A 19390-nucleotide genomic window follows, 5' to 3' on the forward strand; every position below is an offset into this window, starting at 1 on the left:
GCAGGACAAGGATTTGCACCCAGGTCTGTCTGACTCGGAATCCACGTGAGTCACCTCCACCGTGCAGGTCAGGCTCCCCCAGAGACAGGCACAGGCAGGGCTGCCGCAGGGGGTGGCCTGCTGGGATGAGGGGTTCATCCACTACCATCCATTCCGGTTCTCTTTCCAGCAACAGAGCCCCAGAAAGCAGAGAACTGAAGTGCAGCCCTCAGGTGCAAAGGTAAGATGCTGCCTGTCTGCATCTGTTTGTCACCATCTGACTGAAGTCTGGCTGCAGAGCCAGCAGGGAAGAACTGGGCCAGCTTTTGCAACATGCACAGCTTTTATTATGAGCTGTGCTCTGAGGAGGCTCGTGTCTGAAAAGGGTGATGAGACAGACAGACTGAAACCTCCCTCAGAAAATAGGGCTTCCATTCGACCCAGTGGTCCAGGTAGCAGGGTGTCATCCTTTTCCATTGTTCATTAGAGTAACAAGGGAAAGTAATAACTTAATTGCTTTCCAGTTTTCAAAATGCTGCCCCATACACAAACTCACTTGAGTATGCCAGAAGAAGTAAGTAGGACAGGTGGGGTTTAGCCCCATTTTATAGATGAAAAAACTGAGGTCAGAGAGAATAGCCATACAGATAGTAAGTAAGAGATGGAACTTGAACTCAGGGCTTTGTAGTTGGGTCTGGATTTGATCATACCCCTCTGCTCCTGTCTTCCTTTATGACATGTCCTGAAATATACTGGACTGAGTTTGTGGGGAAATCAGTCTTCTTTCAGCTCACTTCTGCCTTTTTTTTTTTTCATACAAATAAGACATGATAAAGAGGTATATAACTTTCTCCTAAAAAAGATTTCTGGGTGTAAAATGCCCGGTACACCAGCTCCAACCGTGATAGTAATAACACAGTGTACTCAGGAGGCATCGGAATTCTTTCCTAACTGCTTTCTTGCCCCAAAAACAGCCCCGTGGGGGTGCAGCGTGGGCTCAGTACCTCCATCCTCTAGCTGGGCCTTGGGAAGGTCAGTGATGCCTCAGCTCGATGTGACTGTAGAACCAATCCAGGGGGCACAGTGTCCCAGCTGCAGCCCCGTGTTGTGTCCGAGCTGTGGCAGCCAGCAGCTCAGAATCTGGGGAGCAGTATGGAGAGGCTCCCGGGACAGAATCTCCAGCCAGCAGTTGTCTTTTTTTTTCCCCCCCTCACTAGAACTTCCTCAGAAACCCTGTTGTCCTGAGTCTCAGGGCTATGAGCAACTCTCGGGGGCGTCCTGATATGGAAACCCTGGGTTTGACAGTTTCCTTTCCGTGTCCACCAGGTTCCACCCACCTGAGAGAGCCCCTCCCCTGAGTCCCACCCTCTCCGCCCTCATCTTTCCCTGCTTCTCAGACTCACCCTCCTTGCTTTCCCGAGAACAAGGCACTTAGAACAGGTCTCATCCTGGGAGCTTCCGCGGGCAGAGGGGCTATCGGGGAGACGAGCAAGTAGAGACTTTTGAAAGGAAGCCAGAGTTTTGTTTCAATTTAAATTCTCTCCTTCTTCAACCTCCAGAACCTGAAGGCAGCTGCTTGAACCTTTAGATGCAAATGCTGATGCTTAAGAAAAACCAGCCACTTCAGCAACAGATCTTTCCCTGGGAGAAGCCAAGAACTTGTGTGTCCCCCTGCCCTTTCCCCAGCCCCTCAAATGCCTGTCCTCAACTTAATGATGCAACACCGCCTCCCCTACCTGCAGCCTGTGGTCTCATCCACCTCCTGTGACATGTCGTGCGTGCGTGCGTGCGTCTGATGACTGTGGTCTCCGTGGCTGCTTGTTCGTGGATGATGGTGTGTTGTAGTGAACCTGGACTCACTTTCCTGGGCAGGAGCTGAGCCTTGTGGCCGTCAGCTCCCCCCTGCTCTCCGTGGCCCCATCCCCTCCCACTCCCAAAAGCCTGCTTTTTCCCTGAGAGGCCAGTTCTTCTCTGGATGTAGGGATGGGTGCAGGGGTGGGGCACGGGCGGGAGTCTCCAGTTGTCCTGGGACTTGGGAGAGTTTACATCACATTACAATCATCCTGCCTGGCCGCTCTTCACCCCTGTTACAAGCACCTTGCTTCCATGGTCCTTCCTGGACCAAGTCTGTTCTGAGGTCTCTTGGCAGTGGGAGGTTCCCAGAAAGAAGCTGGAAGCCCGCTTTGCCCTCAGGCGGCTACTCCCCTTCCCTGGTCCCCATCTGCCCCATCCCCCACTTACTCTGCCCCCAGGGAACATGTCCCTTGCCTGTCTTCTCAGCAATAACTCCTTGGGCTCTGGAACCCTACTCCCCCCTCCAGCCTCCCCGGCTCCCGAGGCTCCCATCTACAGCCCAGCTCGCCTGGACTCAGACTCCCCGTCCCTGAATTGGGTCTCTGGCAGGAGATGACTGAGGGCTGCATTCAGGTGAGGCCAGTGCTCTGGGGAGGGGCGGCAGGGAGAGCAGGGGTCCTTTGCTTCTCTGTCCACGTCCCATTGGCCAGGCAGCAGCGGTGGCTCCTGTGCCCTGTGTTCTGCCCTTCGCTGGTCAGAGTGGCGAGGGCAGCGGCCGTGCTGCGGGTTGGAGACCGGGCAGGGCTCCACGCAGCCCTGCTGCGGACGGAACAGCAAGAGGTTGAAGGCCGTGAAGAGAGTGGAAAATCAGACCCCACCCCTCCCGCCCATCGTGTTCTCGTGAAAACTAACCAAACCCAAACCGTGCCGCCATGACCAGGACTGCTGTTCTCTGTGTTGTGCCCTCTCCTCTCCACAATGACAAAAAGGAATAAAATACCACTTGTTTCCTAGTGGCTCTGAGGTGTTTTCCTTTCTGTGAAAGAACCTGAGTATTTGAAGGGCCAAAGGGACTGTGTCCTTGGTCAGAGGGAGGAAGCGATGGCTGCCGAGGCAGTCAGGTGGTATTTATTTCAGCTGCTGAACCACTTAGTTCCTCTGGGCTTCCCCTCCCTCCCCTGCCCCTCCCCTCGTGTATCCACACCCCTCCTCCTCACCCCTTCCTCCTGCTTCCTCCCCAGGTCAATGGGCTCAGGCTCCACCCCTAGGAGGACCTCTGCCTCCTACATGTCCTGGAGAGAAGGGAGTCACGATGGCCTGACCCAAGGCTTGCTGGCCTGGAATGAAAGGTTCTAACTTGCCCCTTTGGTCAATTCTGGGGCCACTACCTAAGGACTTGACAAAGAGGAATGTGGTAGGTCACCTGGGTAATGACCAAAGCCCGTACCCCCTTTATCTTTCTCTAAACCCAAATACCTGCTTCTGCAAAGCTGTCTTGGCCTTCCGGTAGAATGAGTCCTTTCTCTGTGCTCCAGTCTCACTGGTTCCTGCCTTTATCTTCACGTTTAATGCTATTTCTTGGCTCCAAACTGTAGCGGTCAGGTGGATAATGTCCCCTTTGTAGTGACACAATAGATGGGGCCTAGGGGCCTGGAGTCACCTAGAGTATCCTCCCAAAGACATTCCAATTCAGTTTTTTAAAAAGTACTATTGGCCGAACAAACAGCTGTGAGCTGGTTCCCTTGGCAGCCGCCCGTGTGTGGCCCCCACCCCTACATGTTCCGTGTCTTCATCATGAGACACAGTTCCTGGGGGGAAGGGCTATGTCTTGTTCTGACATAAGAATGCCGGAACACCTTACAATCTCAAAAAATCTTCGTAGAGTCTGTCTAGATTCTGTGAGTTGTTTGGCACTGCAGAATCACGAGGCCCAGGTCCTGAGGAGTGCGGCGGGGAGGGGAGTGGTCCAGCCACTCTCTAGCCACCCCCGGGACATGCATGGTGCCTGTCCTACTTCTGCTTGGACCCCCAGCCCCTCAGGGCTTTGAAAAGACCAGGGCTTGTAGTTGAGATCAAGCTCAACATTGACAACCCAGAGATCACGGTGGTTAAAACATCTCCGGTCACGCTTAGACTTTGTGAATAAGCCAATGACCACCATTCATGGAACACTTATGTGTCAGGGAAGGTGGAGGCTTTGCAGCAATGTCAGAGAAAGGCCAGATAAAGATCCTTAGAGGCCCCAGGTGCACTAAAGTTGGTGGGTATCTCCTCATATTCATTATTAAAAATGAAACATTAAAGAGTAAGGAAGTCCGATGAAGAGGTTCTGATTTTTCTCATAATAATTATATTAACAACAGAGAATGGTAGTTCTCATATCTACTGCATCCTGGTATAGGTATGAAATTGTTATCTCTACTCTGCCGGAGTCTAAGCCCCCATCCTTTTCTCCACGTGGGAATCCAGCACGATCTCTGAGCTAGATACAATTCACAGATTCTCTCTGATGAATTTGTGGCTGGTCTAGGGCCACACAGCTGGCCAAGGGAGCAGCCAGGAATTGAACCCAGGCTGTCTGTCTGCAAAGTGCTTTACAGCACCCCACGCAGCCTGGCCTCCTCCAGAAGGCTGATACCCAGGTGGAGGAGGAGGATCATCTGAACCGATGAGGCGGGTCCTGTGGGAGGTAAGTGGTCTGGAAACAACACAATAAGAAACAGGCAAAGAAACAGATTGTCAAAATAATGATGAATGAATGCAGTTAACATTTACCAAGCACTAACTATGTACCAAACACTGGGCTGAGGACTTCACATGTACCAACTCATTCAGGGCTCACAACCTTTCACAATGGCATCCCTAGCTTGCAGATGAGGAGACTGAGGCTTGGTGGGACTTGCCTGAGTTTGCACTGCTGGTGGCAAAGCCAAGGTCTGGCCCAGACCTCCAGCTCCAAACCAGGGTGACTCTGCTGCAGGGGAGAGGACTCAGGCCCATCAGGTGAATGTGGGAGGGAGGCAACACTTGGCCAAGTGTGAGCGAGTCCTCAGTTCCCAAGCCACGATGTTCCAAAACGAGTGAGCTCCCCATCACTGGAAGTGTTCAAGGTGAGGGAGAATGACTGATAGGTGGGATCCTCTAGGCAAGATGGACTCTGAGTCCAGGCCCAAATGGAGGACCCCCTCACCCCCCACCTCTCCCTCTCTGGTTTAGCACCATAGGGCCAGGGAAGAAGAATCCAGAACCCAGGAATGGATCGCTGCTTAATGTGTGTCTACCTTCCAGACCAGCACTCTATGCAGGCAGGACTAGGTCTGTCCACTCAGCCTCTAGGCACGTGACATATTTGTGATCTGGTTGGAGTTTTTGTTGTTGAGGGGGTGGAGTAATTAGTGTTTATTTATTTATTTAAATGGAGGTACTGGGGATTGAACCCAGGACCTCGTGCATGCTAAGCACGCACTCCACCACTGCACTATACCTCCCCACTGAACATAGCAAATGTAACTTGGTTGAATAGGAAAGCTGTGGTGCTGTGCCATCTCCCAGAAGGGAATACTGAGTCCCCTGGTCTCAGAGATTTCAGGTGTCCTGCACATCTTTCCTCCCAGCTACTCCCCTCCTGCCACTCCTCACCCCCCATGAATTCCATTGCAAAGATTTTTCAAGGCTATTTACATGGAACTGTTTGTGCTATTTGACACTAACAGAAAAATAGGCCAATCTGCCTTCTGGATCTCCCCGGGCTGTGGCCCTCCCCATCACTTCTTTTTTTTTTTTTTTTTTTACAGGTTGTGGGATTGGAACTTGCCAAATTGTTCTTGGAAGAGAGTCAGAGGCAGAGTGCAAGCAGCGAGGTGGAGGTGGGTGGGTGAGGGGGACGCCAGGCTGGAGCACGCCCCAAGGTCACCAGGGCCCCTTCTCCCCTTCCTCCGGGGAGGAGAGCTCTGCCCTCCCCAGGATCACAGGCTGGCAAGGGTGGCTGGCAGAGCTGGGGTGGGAGAGCTGTCCAGCTCTGTCTGGTTCACCCCACCTTGTCCCTGGCTGCTCTGCATCACCCTCGGCCCAGAGAGAGAGAGAGAGAGAGAGATGGGGCGGGGGGGGAGGTAGGTCAGGTGTGTTTGCCTGAGCCAGTAGCGGAGCCTTGGAAATACCTGTCTCCAGGCCACCTCTCAGCATTAGTGTGATTAATTGCTGTCACAGCTAAACTCCAAGGGGCCAGAACCAACCAGCTCAAGCCAACTGACTGTTGATTTTACGGAGCCAGCCCCAGCGCTGTGCCCGGTTGCACAATAGTGGGGTACCTGCCAAGGCAGTGATGGCAGAGCAGGTGATGCTGTGATCCGGTGTCCTGAAGGACTTGGAGTGGTAGGGGCTGCCGAGGGGTGGGCCCCCTGCACCATCTAGAAGAGTGCGTTCCTGCCCCCCCAGCTAGGCTTGGAGGCTATCTGGTGGAGCAGAAAGAGGCTCAGGGCATTGCCTTGTGTTCCTTCTAGCTGTGTGAGCAGGGGCAGACCCCAGCACCTGTGTCAGTTTCCTTCCCTGCAAAATGAAGTCCTTCCTAGCCTTCAGGTAAGCTGGGCTCCTGTGTAAACTGGGGAAGCCGCTTAAGCCTTGGTTTCCTCTACTGTACAGTGGGTCTGTCAGTATCATTCCTATTAACGCGCAGCGTCAAAATGATACAATGGACATAAAAACACTGAAGTTTTTAATGTAGATATTATCTTATTGTCAACTGAAAAAAAAAAAAAACCCACACATTCTGAAAGTTGAGAAAGAATTGTTTTATTCAGGGACACTGCTGAGGACTATAGCCTGGGAGACAGCCTCTCAGATGGCTCTGAGGAACTGCTCCAAAGAGGTAAGGGAGGAGCCAGGATATGGAGGAGTTTTTACTAGGGGGAAAAAAAGCCCATGTAACTGAACTTGAAAAGATTACCACTAATCACACAAAAACACAGGCATCTCAAGTTAATGATTTTAGTGCCTTTCTGTGTATGGGAAGATGCAAGAGTCTGGGCTCTTTGAAATTCTCTCTTTGATACGCATCTTAACTATCTAGGGCCAGTATCCTGTTTTTCTCCACCCTGAATTCCCCTCGGGGTGCATGGTCACTGGCAGTGGCAGATGGTTTGATGGAAGACAACATTCGTTGCTTACCGGAATGGCAGATAACATTCTTTGTTTGTTAAAATGACAGCAACGACTTTTTTTGTCCACATTAATGTTTATGTTACCATCCACTTCCTTACGTGCTCTTTCTTTGATAGCAGGATTCCCCTTCTGTCTTTTAGACCTGAGTTCAAGTTCTGGCTTGTCCACATACCATTGGAGTTTTCCTCTTCTGTAAGATGAATATCACAAAACCTGCTTGGCTGAGTCCTTGGGAAGAACAAAGCAGATCAAAGAGGCAAGGGCTCTCTAGAATTACTGAGAACCAGAAAATGGACAGAATTGCTTACCAAGTCACCAGACTCACTGAAGACAGATGTTTAACAGACCCCATGATCTGCGTCCCTGAAGAAGCCAGGATACACTAGGCAGTCTGTGAAATAAATGGCAAAGGTGGTTACAAAGCCGAATGTGAACCTGCTTGGGCCATGTCGGTGGAATCCAGAAGGTCACTGAGGGAGGGCAGGAGCAGCAGGGGGCGGGCTTGCTCCTGGAGGCCTTCTTGGAGGCGGTGAGCCTGGAGCTGCTTTTCAGAGATAAAAGAGGGATGTGGTTACTGGAAGGACAAGGACTGCAGCTGGAGAGAAACAGCCTCTGTTCTAGTTCAAGCCCAGATGTGAATTTTTAGAAAAGTCAGGAATGCATTTCTCTCCAGGGTATTCACTGTGGGAGAGGTAGGTCAAACGAGTTTACCTTTGTACCTTCTGTAGAAACAGAAGAGGACGTCCTCATCTCCTGCCTGCTCAGGGAGCAGAAAGGCCTGGGTGACCTTGACTGAGTACATTGCCCTTTGGCAGCTCCCAGGACCTGTGTGCCCCATAGCTCGCACCATCCTGAAGGCAGCAATTAAGAAATGGACCCTCCAGGTCCCACCTCTTCCCAGCCCTGCCTTATAAGACCCCAGCAACCCTGGCATCCGCAGCCATAGCAGGAGACAGGAGCCAGCGTTCCTTGGGGTTCAGGGACTCTGGGCAGCACAGATGGGACCTGAGAGCCACCCGCTTCCCTGCCGAGTGACCACGCGTGCCACACAGCTGAGGACAGACCTGGGCCAGGAATCAGGGCTTTTTAGGGGCTTCTGGCTTCTCTCCAGCTGCAAGCCAACACCGGGAGGATTGACTGGGGACCTGGAGTCCAAGGCCGTGCACTCTGCCATGCAGACTCCCACGCCCAGGGCTGGTGGAGCTGGAGGATCCTGTCTCAGGGAGGCTGGTAATGAGGGCCTTTGCCTCCAGCACCAGGCAGACAAAGCTCAGCTGATGTCCCAGCCTGTTAGCCCCTTACCCCACTGGCCCAGCAATGACCACCCCAGACGGCTGCCCAAGACTGAGGAGTCAGGGAACAAAGGAGGGGAGACTGGAGCAGAGCAACTGAGGACACTGTCCCTTTGGACGTGACAGCCCTGAAAGAGGGTTCTGGGAGTTGGGAAGTACCTCTCCGTACCTCCCAAAAAGCTCCTTGGGTTCGGGGTCCTGGGGAAAACAGCAGAGTATCCTTCCATTTGGCTCCAGCCTGGAACAGTCAGACAAAGGGAGTCTTTGCCCTGGAGCCTTTCTGGGACACAGAGTAGTCCCCCTGCCCCAGGAGGCCCCATGTTCCAGGGAGGACCAGAAGAACAAGAAATGGGGCCAGATGCCAGCAGGGAACAGGCATGCCGCGTGGGGTGTCCGGGGAGGAAGCGGAGGTTGGGGACGCTGTTTGGGTGGTAGGCCAGCAGACACCATGCTGTGGAAAAGGCTCTCTGAGAACCTGCTTTAAAGATCACACCACTGGGGACTGAGCCCAGGGAAGGGACTACTGCGAGTGTCCTTGTCTCCTGGGAGGCCAGCTCGGGGTGACAGTAATGAAGTTGGCACTTACTAGGACCCTCTTGGCCAGGCATTCTACCTACATCATCTCTATTCCTGCAACAGCCCTGCAAGGTAGGTGCTATCATCCCACTTTACAGATGGGAGAAGGGGACTCGGAGAGGTGACCTTCCCCAGCCTCACACAGTCCTTAAAGAAGAGTCAGGTGCCACAGGATTTAAGCCTGGAGGCATCCGCCGGCAGGGGGCCCCCTACCCTGCTCACAGGGATGCCTCAGGGGGAAAGGGATGGCCTGGGCTTCTCTCTGGGGGATCATGGGCCTCACTAGAAGAAAGTAGGGTGTCTCTGAGGGAGGGGCTTCTTGTCCCCAGTGTCAGCTAGGCTGATGACTTCAGTTAGGACTTGGGCGTGAGTGAGGGAAGAGAGGCAGGACCTCCTTGACTCTTAACATCTGCCTTCCCCCGAAAGGACAAATGAGCTTTCATGAAAATTGCTGCTCGGCTCCGGGTGAAGTGCTGGAGTTGGGGGAGCAGAGGGGCAGGGATATGGGACTCCCCAGGAAGCCCTCTGGTGGGTGAGCTGTCGGCAGGGTGTGGGGGTGCTGGTCACCCACTGTGTCTGTGAAGACAGACTAGTTCTTGCTAATTACAGGGCAGGTGATTTCATGGGAAGAGGCTGCATTAAGCAAGTTCTAGGTCTGCCTGTGCCTCTGGCAAAATTATTTCACCTGTGTAACTGATTTTTTCATGTAACAAAACTGGGGGGCCACCAAGTGCCGGGCCTGGTTCTAGGCCCTGGGGATCTAGGAATGAACATAACAAACATCCTTGCTCTCCTGAAGCTTACATTTTAGTTGGGAGAGAAATGAGACGCAAGATAAGTAATATACATGATTGATCAGATATAATAAGTGCTACCAAGAAAAAAATAAAGCTAAGAAGAGATTTGAAATGTTGCAGAGTGGGTGTGTACCTTTTAGGCTGGGAGGCAAGGAAAGGTCTTTGAAGTCAGTCTATGAAGAAAGACCTGAGCAAGTTCAGCCAAAAAGTTCTCTGGAGGAAAAGTCTTTGGGAAGAGGAAACAGCCAGTGCAAAGGTCCTGAGGCAGGAGTGTGCCTAGAGGGTTAGAGGACCTATTAAGGAGACCAGATGGCTGGAGTGGAGAGAAGGGATAGGGAAGTCATTGGAGACCAGGTCAGGCCAGATGAAGAAGGGTTTCTAGAACACAGGAAGGGCTTATACTCAGCCCTCAGAGCTGTGTGAGCAGGAGAGTGAATCCTTTACAAAGTGAGGGGGTGTTGAGTGGGATGACCTGGGAGGTGCTTTCCAGTTAGTTTATGACACAGGGACTCCATTTGGGATGGAGATGCCTTTCTTCACAATGTTAGTGTCTGGGAGTGTGTGTGTGTGTGTGTGTGTGAGAGAGAGAGAGAGAGAGAGAGTGTGTGTGAGTGATAGGGGTAGTTCTGGCTGAGGTCTCTTCTTTTGGGATCTCTGATGTGTTTGGACCAGGCAACCTCTAAAGTTGAGATTTAGGAACCTCTCCAGCTGCCCTACCTGGGGAAGTTCTGCTCGGAGGCTCGGGGCCATGAGTGTGCAGGTTTCCACTTGGGAATGTGGGTCGAGGCCTGGTCTGGTGAGCAGCTAGGCCCCTGGGCAGGTTGGTCCCTGCTTAGTGGGTGGTGGGGAGAGAAGCGAGGAGGCAGGGCTGCCTGCTGGGGGGTGGCCCCCCAGGACAGATCTCAGCAGCCAGACAGCCCCCTCCAGGCCTGCCTGTCTCCATTTCCGGAGTTTTCCAGCCCCAGGCAGCTCTCTGGGGGGTTCACTAGTCATCCCCTCAGGGCAGAACGTGTTGCTAAGGAGGGACAGAATGGTGGGTGTCGTCTGACCAGAGCCAAGGGGCAGAGGCTGGAGCCAGACCAGCATCTCCCAGACCCTGATTCTCAGTGTCCATGTTGGGGCTGCTGAGCAGGGTGGCCCACAGGGGACCAGAGGAAGATCCTGTGGTTCTAAGTGAACCATACAGAGGCTGCTTGTTGTGCAGCCTTACTCCAGACCCTGTCAGGGGCCCCTGTGGCCAGGGAACAGGGGCTGGGCTGAGCCAGCGTGAGGGGCTGCTCTGCCGCTCCTGCTCCAACTGCCGCCAGCTGGGAGTCAGACCCTTCACACCTGCCTTTGCGCCAGAAGTGCTGTCTTCCGGCCACTCCCCTTGTGGCCCCGACCAGCAGCCCTCAGAGGCCTCAGTAAGCTGCTGGTGTCTCCAGCTGCTGAGGTGTGGCAGCCGCTTGTGATCTCACAGCCTGAGGTAAGGCTCCAGGAGCTGAGTGAGGGGTCCCAGCCGAGGGAGAGCAGGTTACACGCCGGTGCCCCACCCCCAGCTGCTCCCCATCTTCGCCTGCTAGCTGAATGACAGGGGGCTGCCGCTGGTGCCTCGGGCCCAGGGCCACGGCCTGAAAGCATTCCCATCCCACCCAGGGCAGCTTCCGAGGCGCTGCTGCTATTCTGCCCGGTCTTAGGGGACTCCTAGCTCCAGGACGGGCCCTGGGGGCAGGACACATCAGGGACAAGGCCAGACTGGGCTGGAGGAATGAGGTATAGCTGAGTGGAGGCTTGCGGGGTGGAAGGGGCGCACGTGCCCGTGAGTGTCTCCCTCGGCTGCCACCGGCCCAGAGGCTCTGATTCCACTGGCTCTAGCCCTGGCCAGTGCCCTCCTGGCTTCTGGTGACCTTTGTAGGCGCCTGGGCTGCATGGAGGCTGCTGGCTGTGGCATCTTTCCCCTGGGGCCAGGGGCCAGGGTCGGGGCTGCAGTTTGTCCATGGTGGCTCACAGCTTCTCCCTTCCTCGGGTACCCTTGGAGGTCAGAGAACCTACCCGGGCTCTCACGTGGTTCCTGGCTCCCTTGCCAGCCCCTCCTCCCTGCCTTTGTCTCTTTTTGCCTGTGGGCTTGGCTGGGGCGTGGAGGGAGGGCCACGCTTTCCATCCAGGCCCTCGGAAACCAGCACCCCACAACCTTCTCTTCCACGGAGGACACAGCCAGCAGCTCCTGCCATGGATAGGTGGTACCTGGGTGAGTCCTCTGAAGCCCATCCCCTGCCTTCTCAGACTCTGGCACAGGTGTCCGCTCCATCACTTTCAAGTGCGCCCCCAGCTCCCCAGAAGTGCAGGAAAAGCAGAAATGAGGAGAGGCAGGATTTCTAAACAAGGTGTCTCAATAGAGAGTCCCAAGCAAGCCGTCATCCCTGCTTCCTGCATCTCTGAGCTGCAGGGGTTGGAAAGGCAACTTGTCCAACAGCCCCCTGTCTGTGTGTCAATCCATCTGTCCTTCTGCAGGAACTCTGAAGCCAGGCTGCTCGGTTCAGAGCTTGGTTTCCCCACTTTCTAGCTGCCTGACCTCTGGCAAGTTATTTAACTTCTCTGTGCCTCAGTTTCTTCATCTATAAAACGGGGATGATAATAATGCCTTCCTTGCCTCATAGAGTTGTTGTGATGGTTAAATGAGTTAATTTTAGTAAAGTGCTTAGAACGGTGCCTTGCAGAGTTTACAAATGCAGCTGTTGACTTCTCTCACTTATTTCTCTTTTTATTTTCTTTCTTTCTTTCTTTCTTTCTTTCTTTCTTTCTTTCTTTCTTTCTTTCTTTCTTTCTTTCTTTCTTCTATCTATCTATCTATCTATCTATCTATCTATCTATCTATCTATCTATCTATCTATCTATCTTTCCCCCTACTTTTATATTCCAGTGAGACTCCATGAGAGCTTACAAAAACAGACAAAATGTACTAAGATACCAAGATAACATATAACCAGGGGGCACCAGCATCTGTGGAGAGCGGCGGGAGCTTTGAAAGCACAGCCTTGGGGGTTGGGTCTGGCTTTCTAGCCCTGGTTTTGTCACTGACTGGGTGTTTCAGGCAAGCCCCTCAACCTCCCAGGGCTGCCCAGCGGGACTACCCTGGCCACCTCTAGGGGTCATTCCCTGCGGGGGGCAAATGACCAGCTGAGTTTCTCTAGCTGTGGAATGGACAGCAGGACAGTGCATGCAGGAGTCTGACCTGTGCTCAACCCTGACCAGATGTTAGCTCTGTTGTGCTTTCGTAAGTATTTGTCAGTTGGCCCCGAAAGCAGAAGGGCTGAAGGGGCATCTCTGTTCCTGGGCGGCAGGGCTGCGCCATGCTTTTTCCAGCTCACCCCCGGGTTCATTTTCGCTGGAGGGTGGTTGGCTTTTCCGGGTTGAATAGCATGTAACAGTAACAAAGACTGCATTTACTGTGTACCAGGCCCCCTGCCACATGCTTTACTTACATGCATTATCTCCCCTTCTCCTCACAACAACCCATTTTACAGAGGAGAAGACTGAGGCTCACAGAGGCTCAAGAGGCCATACACTTAGCAAGTTGAGGAGCCAGAAATGAACTCAAATCTTGATCCCCTGCCACTGCTCCAGGAGGATTAGCAGATGGAGTTATTCCCTTTGGGAGGACTAAACCACCCTTGGTGGACCCTGACCTTGGGCCTCCACCCTTCAGCTACAACTGAACACCAGCCTCTTCTGAGGCCAATTCAGTTGACTAGAACTCAACCAGGATGTGAGCACCCATGGAGGACCCAGCACCCGGGTCCCAGAGGTGAAGGGGGCCACAGTAGAGGCCGAGGAGGCCCGAGAGGTGTGGGAAAGCTCCCGACTCCAAGAACTGGGAGCCTGCTGTCAGTCTCCACCTTACTGCTCACTGGCTGTGTGACCTTGGGCCAGGGCCCTAACCTCTCTGTGTTTCAGATGCCTCATCTGCAAAATGGGGAAATAATACAAAGCACAAGGAAATAACAGTAAGGAACGTGCTTTGCAAATCGTAAAAGCAAGGCATTCTCCCTGTGGTGGGGCTCGGCCCCTTCCCGAAGGAGCCTACGCAGGACACTGGCATGGGAGAAACTAGAAAGGGCCACTTCACGGCTGTGGAGGGGAAGTGCCAGGGGCTGCAGGGAGAGGGGGATGAGTTAGGGACAACTGGAGCCTTTCTAACTGAGGTGTGAGGGGCTAGATGTGGCCTGGATGGATAACAAAGAGAATAGAGCAAAGGGCATTCCAGGACATTCCAGACACACATGAAGGTGTGACCGATCGATGGGGGTGGGGGCTCAGGTGGGCTGTAAGGTGGGAGGCGGGCCAGGCTCCTTGGGACCGCCTTAGGGAAGCCTTGAGTGCCAGGCAAGGCACCTCAGCCAAAACAGTGATCTAGACAGAGGTGGGTAAGGTGGGCAGGAGCCGGGGCGGGGGCCCCTGTGGGACGTTGCCCCCCTGCTGTATGTACACGGAGTATACTAGGAAACTCTCACTTCCCCACTGTCACAGCCCCGGCTGTGGCCCCTCCAGCTGGTGGAAGAACACCACACACATCTGTCGCTGGCGCTTCTCTTTGGAAATTTCCTTGGCAGGGGTTTGGAAAGCTGTCCAGCTCCCCCCGCCCCTCCCAGGCCTCACACCTCCTCACGCCTCAGCGGGAGCCCCACCGTCCACACCAAGGCTTTTCTTGTGACCAGGGTAAATATTACCTGGCACTGTTAATGTTTAATGCCCCCACCTCACCCTGGCCACCCCACAGCCGGGCACTCTCCCTGAAGCGGAGGCAGTGGGAAGAGGGCAGTGGGGACGAGGCCAGTCTGCTGGGGACATGGCAGGGTTGTCAACAGATGACGGTGAGTGTGTGTGTGTGTGGCCTCTGTTGGACCCCCTTTGCAGGACGATCTGGACCCTACTCTTTCGTCTCCTGGCACCCTTGCCTTCCAGAGTACCTGGCACCCCTTCCTCACCCCATGCCAGCTTCCTCTCTAAGAAAACTTGCTTTTAAAAGAGGATCCCGCCTTAACTCCAAAGAAATACAGTTGAATGGCGGAAACTCAGGCACCAAGTAGGAGCTGGTGGAGGGTGGGGGTGAGCTTCTATCTTGACTTTCCTGCTTCAGTGCATCTTCTGGACTGTCTAAGCTCAGAGCAGGAGGTGGACAGGGGTCAGGCTGGGGAAGGAGCAGGCCCCTCTGGTCAGGCTGGCTTTGCGGGATAGCCCCCCACAAGCTCAGGACACACTCCCTGAAGGCACCCTGCGAAGGAGGGTGGTCAGGCCCAGAGCCCAACAGGGCCCCTGTTGATGGCGGTCTTTGAGCCAGATCTAGAAAAGGTGAGGGCTTGGGGTGGGGACAGGCTCTTCCAATGAATGCCTCCAGACAAGGTGGTCAGGGAGGAGGCAGTTTCCTGGTGTGATCACGGCTCTGACTCTAACGTCCCATTTGACCCTGAACAAGAACTGAACTGAAGCCAGGAAGACAACCTTGGAGGCCTTCCACATGGGGACGGGTGCCTGGGCCCCCCACAGCCTCCCCTTGGCCTTGGGCCCTCTAGGCCTAGGAGTTGCGCCGCCTCAGCCTGTTTTCTCCCGCCGAGGAAGCAGGCCGTCAGGACAGCTGGGCTCACCAGGCCCCAAGGCCTCCCAGCGCCCAGGGCGCAGTTCAGCACAGGCCTGGGAGGTGCCGACTGGTGCATTCCTTTGACCTTGGGCCCTGCTTCCCTAGTGCCAAGAAGAGGCTCAAACAGGGCAGGGAAGAGGGGTCACTCCCAGCCTCAGCAGAAAAGCTCAGGCCAGGTGCTCTCCAGCTGCCCAGCGGCAGGTGTGCGCAGTTTACAGGACTGGAGGGCAGAGCCATGACATCCGCTTGGGGCTGGGCCACTCCACGTCAGGATGGGAATCGCTGCGGGAAGCAGGAGATGGGACCAGACCACCTGGCCTTGAAATGTCTCCCTTCTCCCAACCATGTGAGAGGCACATAGATTCTTAACACCCAGTTGCCTGGGTTCAAAATTCCAGCCGTACCCTTTCCTAGCTGTGTGGCTGTAGGTGAGTGGCTTAACCCCGCTGTGCCTGCATCGTCTCATGGATCATATTGGAACAATATTGATGCCTCACAGGGTTGTTATGATGGTTAAATGAGCTACTGCTTTGTTAGCCTTGGCCTGGCACAGGGTAAGCACAATAAATATATTAATGGTCCTTAAATAAATTTGCCTCCCCCTAAGGATAGCAACATAGGAGAGAAGAATCTAGAAACATGGGTTCAAGACTCAACTTTCATTGGGAATTTAGACAAGTCTTCAAACTGGGCCTCAATTTCCTCCTTCTGTTCAGTGAACATTATGGTTCTACTTACTGATTCATTCATTCACTTCACAAATATTTTTAAGTACCTTGTAGGTGATTAGTCATATGGAGAGAGGTGCTCAGTGAGTCTTATGGGAGGTGACTCTGTTGGCCTTTTCTTATTTTTTTTTTTAATTTTATTGAAGTGTAGTTGATTTACAATGTTAGTGTCAGGTGTACAGCAAAGTGGCTCAGTTACACATATATGCATATATTTTCTTTTCAGATTCTTTTCCGTCATATGTTATTACAAGTTATTGAATATAGTTCCCTGTGCTGTGCAGTAGGTCCGTGTTGTTTATCTATTTTATATGTAGTCATGTGTGTCTGTTAATCCCCAACCTCTAATTTATCCCTCTCTGCCCTTTCCCCTTTGGTAACCATAGTTTGTTTTCCGTGTCTGTAAGTCTGTTTTAGGTTTGTAAATAGAATTTGTCTTTTTTTTTTTTTTTTTTTAGATTCCACGTATAAGTGATATCATATGATATTTGTCTTTCTCCTTCTGACTTCACGCAATATGATCATCTTTAGGTCCATCCATATTGCTGCAAATGGGGCCTTTTCTTACTTTTGCATGAAGCAAGGACAGGAAGGAACTAGCTCCTTCCAGAGTCACCGGAGGCCCCCACAGGCAGCATGGGTCCCTGCTTTGGATGCACAGTGTCGGGTCCCCAGCGGACTCTCAGGAGCTGTCTAGGGCAGATGCCCCCCGACTCCAGCAGTGCAGTTAGCAGAACCACCAGCATCCCCTCCTGGGATCTTTCTCCACCGGCCTCTCCTGGCCCACTTGGACCCTTGGTGGGGCTGGGGTGGGAAGGACGGGAGTTCTCCTGTTTCTAGTGGGAGCCACACACCCCCGTCTGTGACTTGCCCCTCACCCACCTCTGGGTCTCTCCTCAGGTGGCAGCTCCAGTGGGGACGTGGACCCATTCTACTACGGTAAGCCTGGTGGGCCCTCCTCCCCACCTTTCCTGAGTGCCCCCCAGGTGTCCCCGGTTTCTGGCCCCTCCCAGCCCTGTGTTAGGTGCCCCTATCTTCCCCAGTCACTGTGGAGCTGCTGCTGGGTGGGCTTCCGGCAAGGGTGCTGGGGTCACCCACCCCATCTCCTTGCCATCCCCCTTCTCAGACTATGAATCCGTTCGCAACGGGGGCTTGATCTTCGCTGCCCTGGCCTTCATCGTGGGGCTCATCATCATCCTCAGTAAGTGGGGCCTTTGGGAAGGGGGTGCGGGGGGCACATCTCTTCTCAGAGCCATGAGCACATTGGCTTCCCAGGGGAGGGTGGGGAGAGCCCCCCCCCAGATCCCGAAAGGAGGGAGTGAGTCTCCTGGCTCCCCTCCCCGCCCCCTAGAAGGATGTGGGAACTGATGGACACCTGGATGGAGAGAGGGGTCTTGGACCTCTCCCTGCTTGGTCCTCAGACCACCCAGAGGAAGTTCCCTCGTCCTCAAGTGCACCCTCTAGTGGACACAGGGGAGCTGCAGAGATGGGAGAGCTGGTTCCCACAGGCCCTGCAAAGATCCAGGGTCCATGTGGGCCAGGGGAAGAGAGGGAACCAGCCTCTACTGGACACCTCTGTCCCCAAATCTGGACACTGTCTTGGCTTGAGCTACATCTCGGCCCATTTAATCCTTTTGGCAACACTGAGGGATGTCCACCACTGTCACCATTTTCTAGATGAAAAACCAGACCCACCCTGACAGGTGCAGCCACTTGCCTAACATTCTGCAGCCAGTCAGGAGAGTGGGTTCAGCTGAACCTGGAGGTGTCCGCTCCAACCGCCTGCTGCCGGAAGGCAATGGTGCCTGAGAGCCAGAGGCCTTAGGCCCCCTCTGAGTTTACCATGGAGCCCCTATTCCTTGGTTTGCTTATTTGTTCAATGGGGAGGATCCCACTTGCCGCATAAAGTTAGGGCTGGCAGCCAAGAAGGCAGGCACGGGGCGTCCGGGGGAGAAAAGTGTCCCTGCCTCATCCCCTGCCCCAGTGGGCATACAGCAGGAATTTAATAAACACTCGTGGACTTGTTTTGGTGCAATCAGAATTAAAATACACAGAAACACACCAGTGAAAAGAAGACAGAGAATGTAGCAAACACAGCTCTGGGTCCTGGGATTCTAAAACATCCATGAGTGGTGCCACTTGGGTCTGCAGGCGTGGCCAGTCTCCCCGATTCGCGTGGAGGCTTCCCGAGGGCAGCACTGTTTAGCGTTTGAGCACACAGGTGTGGGAGGCAGGCGGGTGTGAGCAGGGATCTTGGCCCTGGACTTCCTGCCATTCTTCTTCAAGAGCTTATTGAGCGATTTCTCCAGGCCCAGCACTGTGCAGGGGGTACCACGGTGGGCCAGGCTCAACCACCACTCTCAGTGTGCTCACCGTCCACCACAGAGCCACCGCAGTAAATGTTTGTTGATTGGCCAACTGACTGACTTGGGCTCCTGCATGCTTATGATTCAGCTCCACATGAAAAGAGAGACAGTCATCTGGGGCCTCCAAGTGGGACACCGTGTGTGGTGCTGGCAGGAGGGAGGAGAGACAACAGAGCTCAGTCCTCCAGGGTGGAGACGATCTCCTTGCATGCTAACCTCCTTTCTCTCTTTAAGGCAAACGGTTCCGCTGCGGGGGCAAGAAGAGACACCGGTAGGTGCCTGCCTGGGTGGGATGGAGGTGGGCGGGGTCAGGGGAAGGTGGGGTGGGGCTAGGAGTTTGGTCTTTGAGACCTGTGATGAGGGTCCTCAACCTCAGGATCCCTGGACTCACTGCCTCCCCACTGCCCTCTTGTCTTCTCTCCTCCATCCCAGGCCAGTCAATGAAGATGAGCTGTAATGAGAGGTAGGTTTGCGTGGGGCGGGCAAAGAGGGCAGCCTGGATGGCTGCGGGATAATAAGGAAGAGCTGGGACTGGGCCTCGGCCCGGAAGGATTTTAGGGTCTTCCATCTGTCAGCCAGGCATCTGTCATCTTCATGTGTTTGTTTCGTTTTGTTTTGTTTTATATATTTACCTTCATGTGTTTTTAAATGATGGCCGAGTGCCTGGCGTGGTGTTTGTAGCCAACGGTGGCTGCAGAGATGTGCTGGAGAAAGGAATAAGGAACCAAATGAGAGTCCCTGCCTCTGCTGCCTCACAGCCCCAACCCTGCCTTTGTCTTTCCAGAGTCAGCTGTGCCCCCCTTCACACCGGGGTCTCTGGGGAAGCCTCCTCTGAGCTGTAGACCTTTGTCCCCCGTGCTGCCAGCCCCTTGGGCTGAAGGAAGCTCCGGTCTCCGTGTGACCCCTGGGTGGGCACCTCCCACCCCGTGCTAATAATAAAGCCCAGCCTCAGAGATGGCTCCTTCCCTGGCCTGCCTCCCTCCCTCCTTCTCGCCTGTAACTGCTGCTGCCCACCCCTCCAAGTTGGAGGAAATACCGCCTGGTCTCTTGTTGCTCAGTTGTTTGCTCAGGTGCCCATTATCAAAGC

General features: G+C 54.0%; 2 protein-coding genes and 1 long non-coding RNA gene across 8 annotated transcripts in view; all 3 read left to right on the forward strand.

Moving 5' to 3' along the window:
• The window catches only part of FXYD6 (FXYD domain containing ion transport regulator 6), a 28449-nt gene extending 25660 nt beyond the window's left edge, over positions 1–2789 (forward strand). For both annotated transcript variants that reach the window (XM_032472670.1, XM_032472669.1), the window contains exons 7-8: positions 170–220; positions 1539–2789. In XM_032472670.1, coding sequence (XP_032328561.1) covers positions 170–198 — 29 coding nt within the window. In that variant the 3' untranslated portion in view covers positions 199–220; positions 1539–2789. The remainder of the gene's footprint in view (positions 1–169; positions 221–1538) is intronic.
• A 2314-nt stretch (positions 2790–5103) lies between these two features.
• On the forward strand, positions 5104–6948 carry LOC116661197. The gene is made up of 4 exons (XR_004317006.1): positions 5104–5639; positions 6273–6348; positions 6570–6637; positions 6839–6948. It is a non-coding gene; the product is annotated as an uncharacterized LOC116661197 (long non-coding RNA).
• Positions 6949–7572: 624 nt separating this feature from the next.
• FXYD2 (FXYD domain containing ion transport regulator 2) lies at positions 7573–19272 on the forward strand. 5 transcript variants are annotated; one of them, XM_032472667.1, is made up of 7 exons: positions 7573–7622; positions 8827–8870; positions 16838–16876; positions 17064–17138; positions 18538–18574; positions 18736–18766; positions 19088–19272. In XM_032472667.1, the coding sequence occupies exons 1-6, from the start codon at positions 7588–7590 to the stop codon at positions 18758–18760; spliced, it is 255 nt and encodes an 84-aa protein (XP_032328558.1). In that variant the 5' UTR covers positions 7573–7587; the 3' UTR covers positions 18761–18766; positions 19088–19272. The 5 variants fall into 5 exon arrangements, with proteins under 5 accessions (XP_032328558.1, XP_032328556.1, XP_014406654.1 ...); XM_014551168.1 differs by lacking the exon at positions 7573–7622 and adding an exon at positions 7914–8160 and having other exon boundaries at positions 8862–8870; XM_032472666.1 differs by lacking the exons at positions 7573–7622; positions 8827–8870 and adding an exon at positions 11692–11822.
• Positions 19273–19390: the final 118 nt, after the last annotated feature.

Source organism: Camelus ferus, chromosome 33, assembly GCF_009834535.1.
Source record: "Camelus ferus isolate YT-003-E chromosome 33, BCGSAC_Cfer_1.0, whole genome shotgun sequence".
Classification (NCBI taxonomy): Eukaryota; Metazoa; Chordata; class Mammalia; order Artiodactyla; family Camelidae; genus Camelus; species Camelus ferus.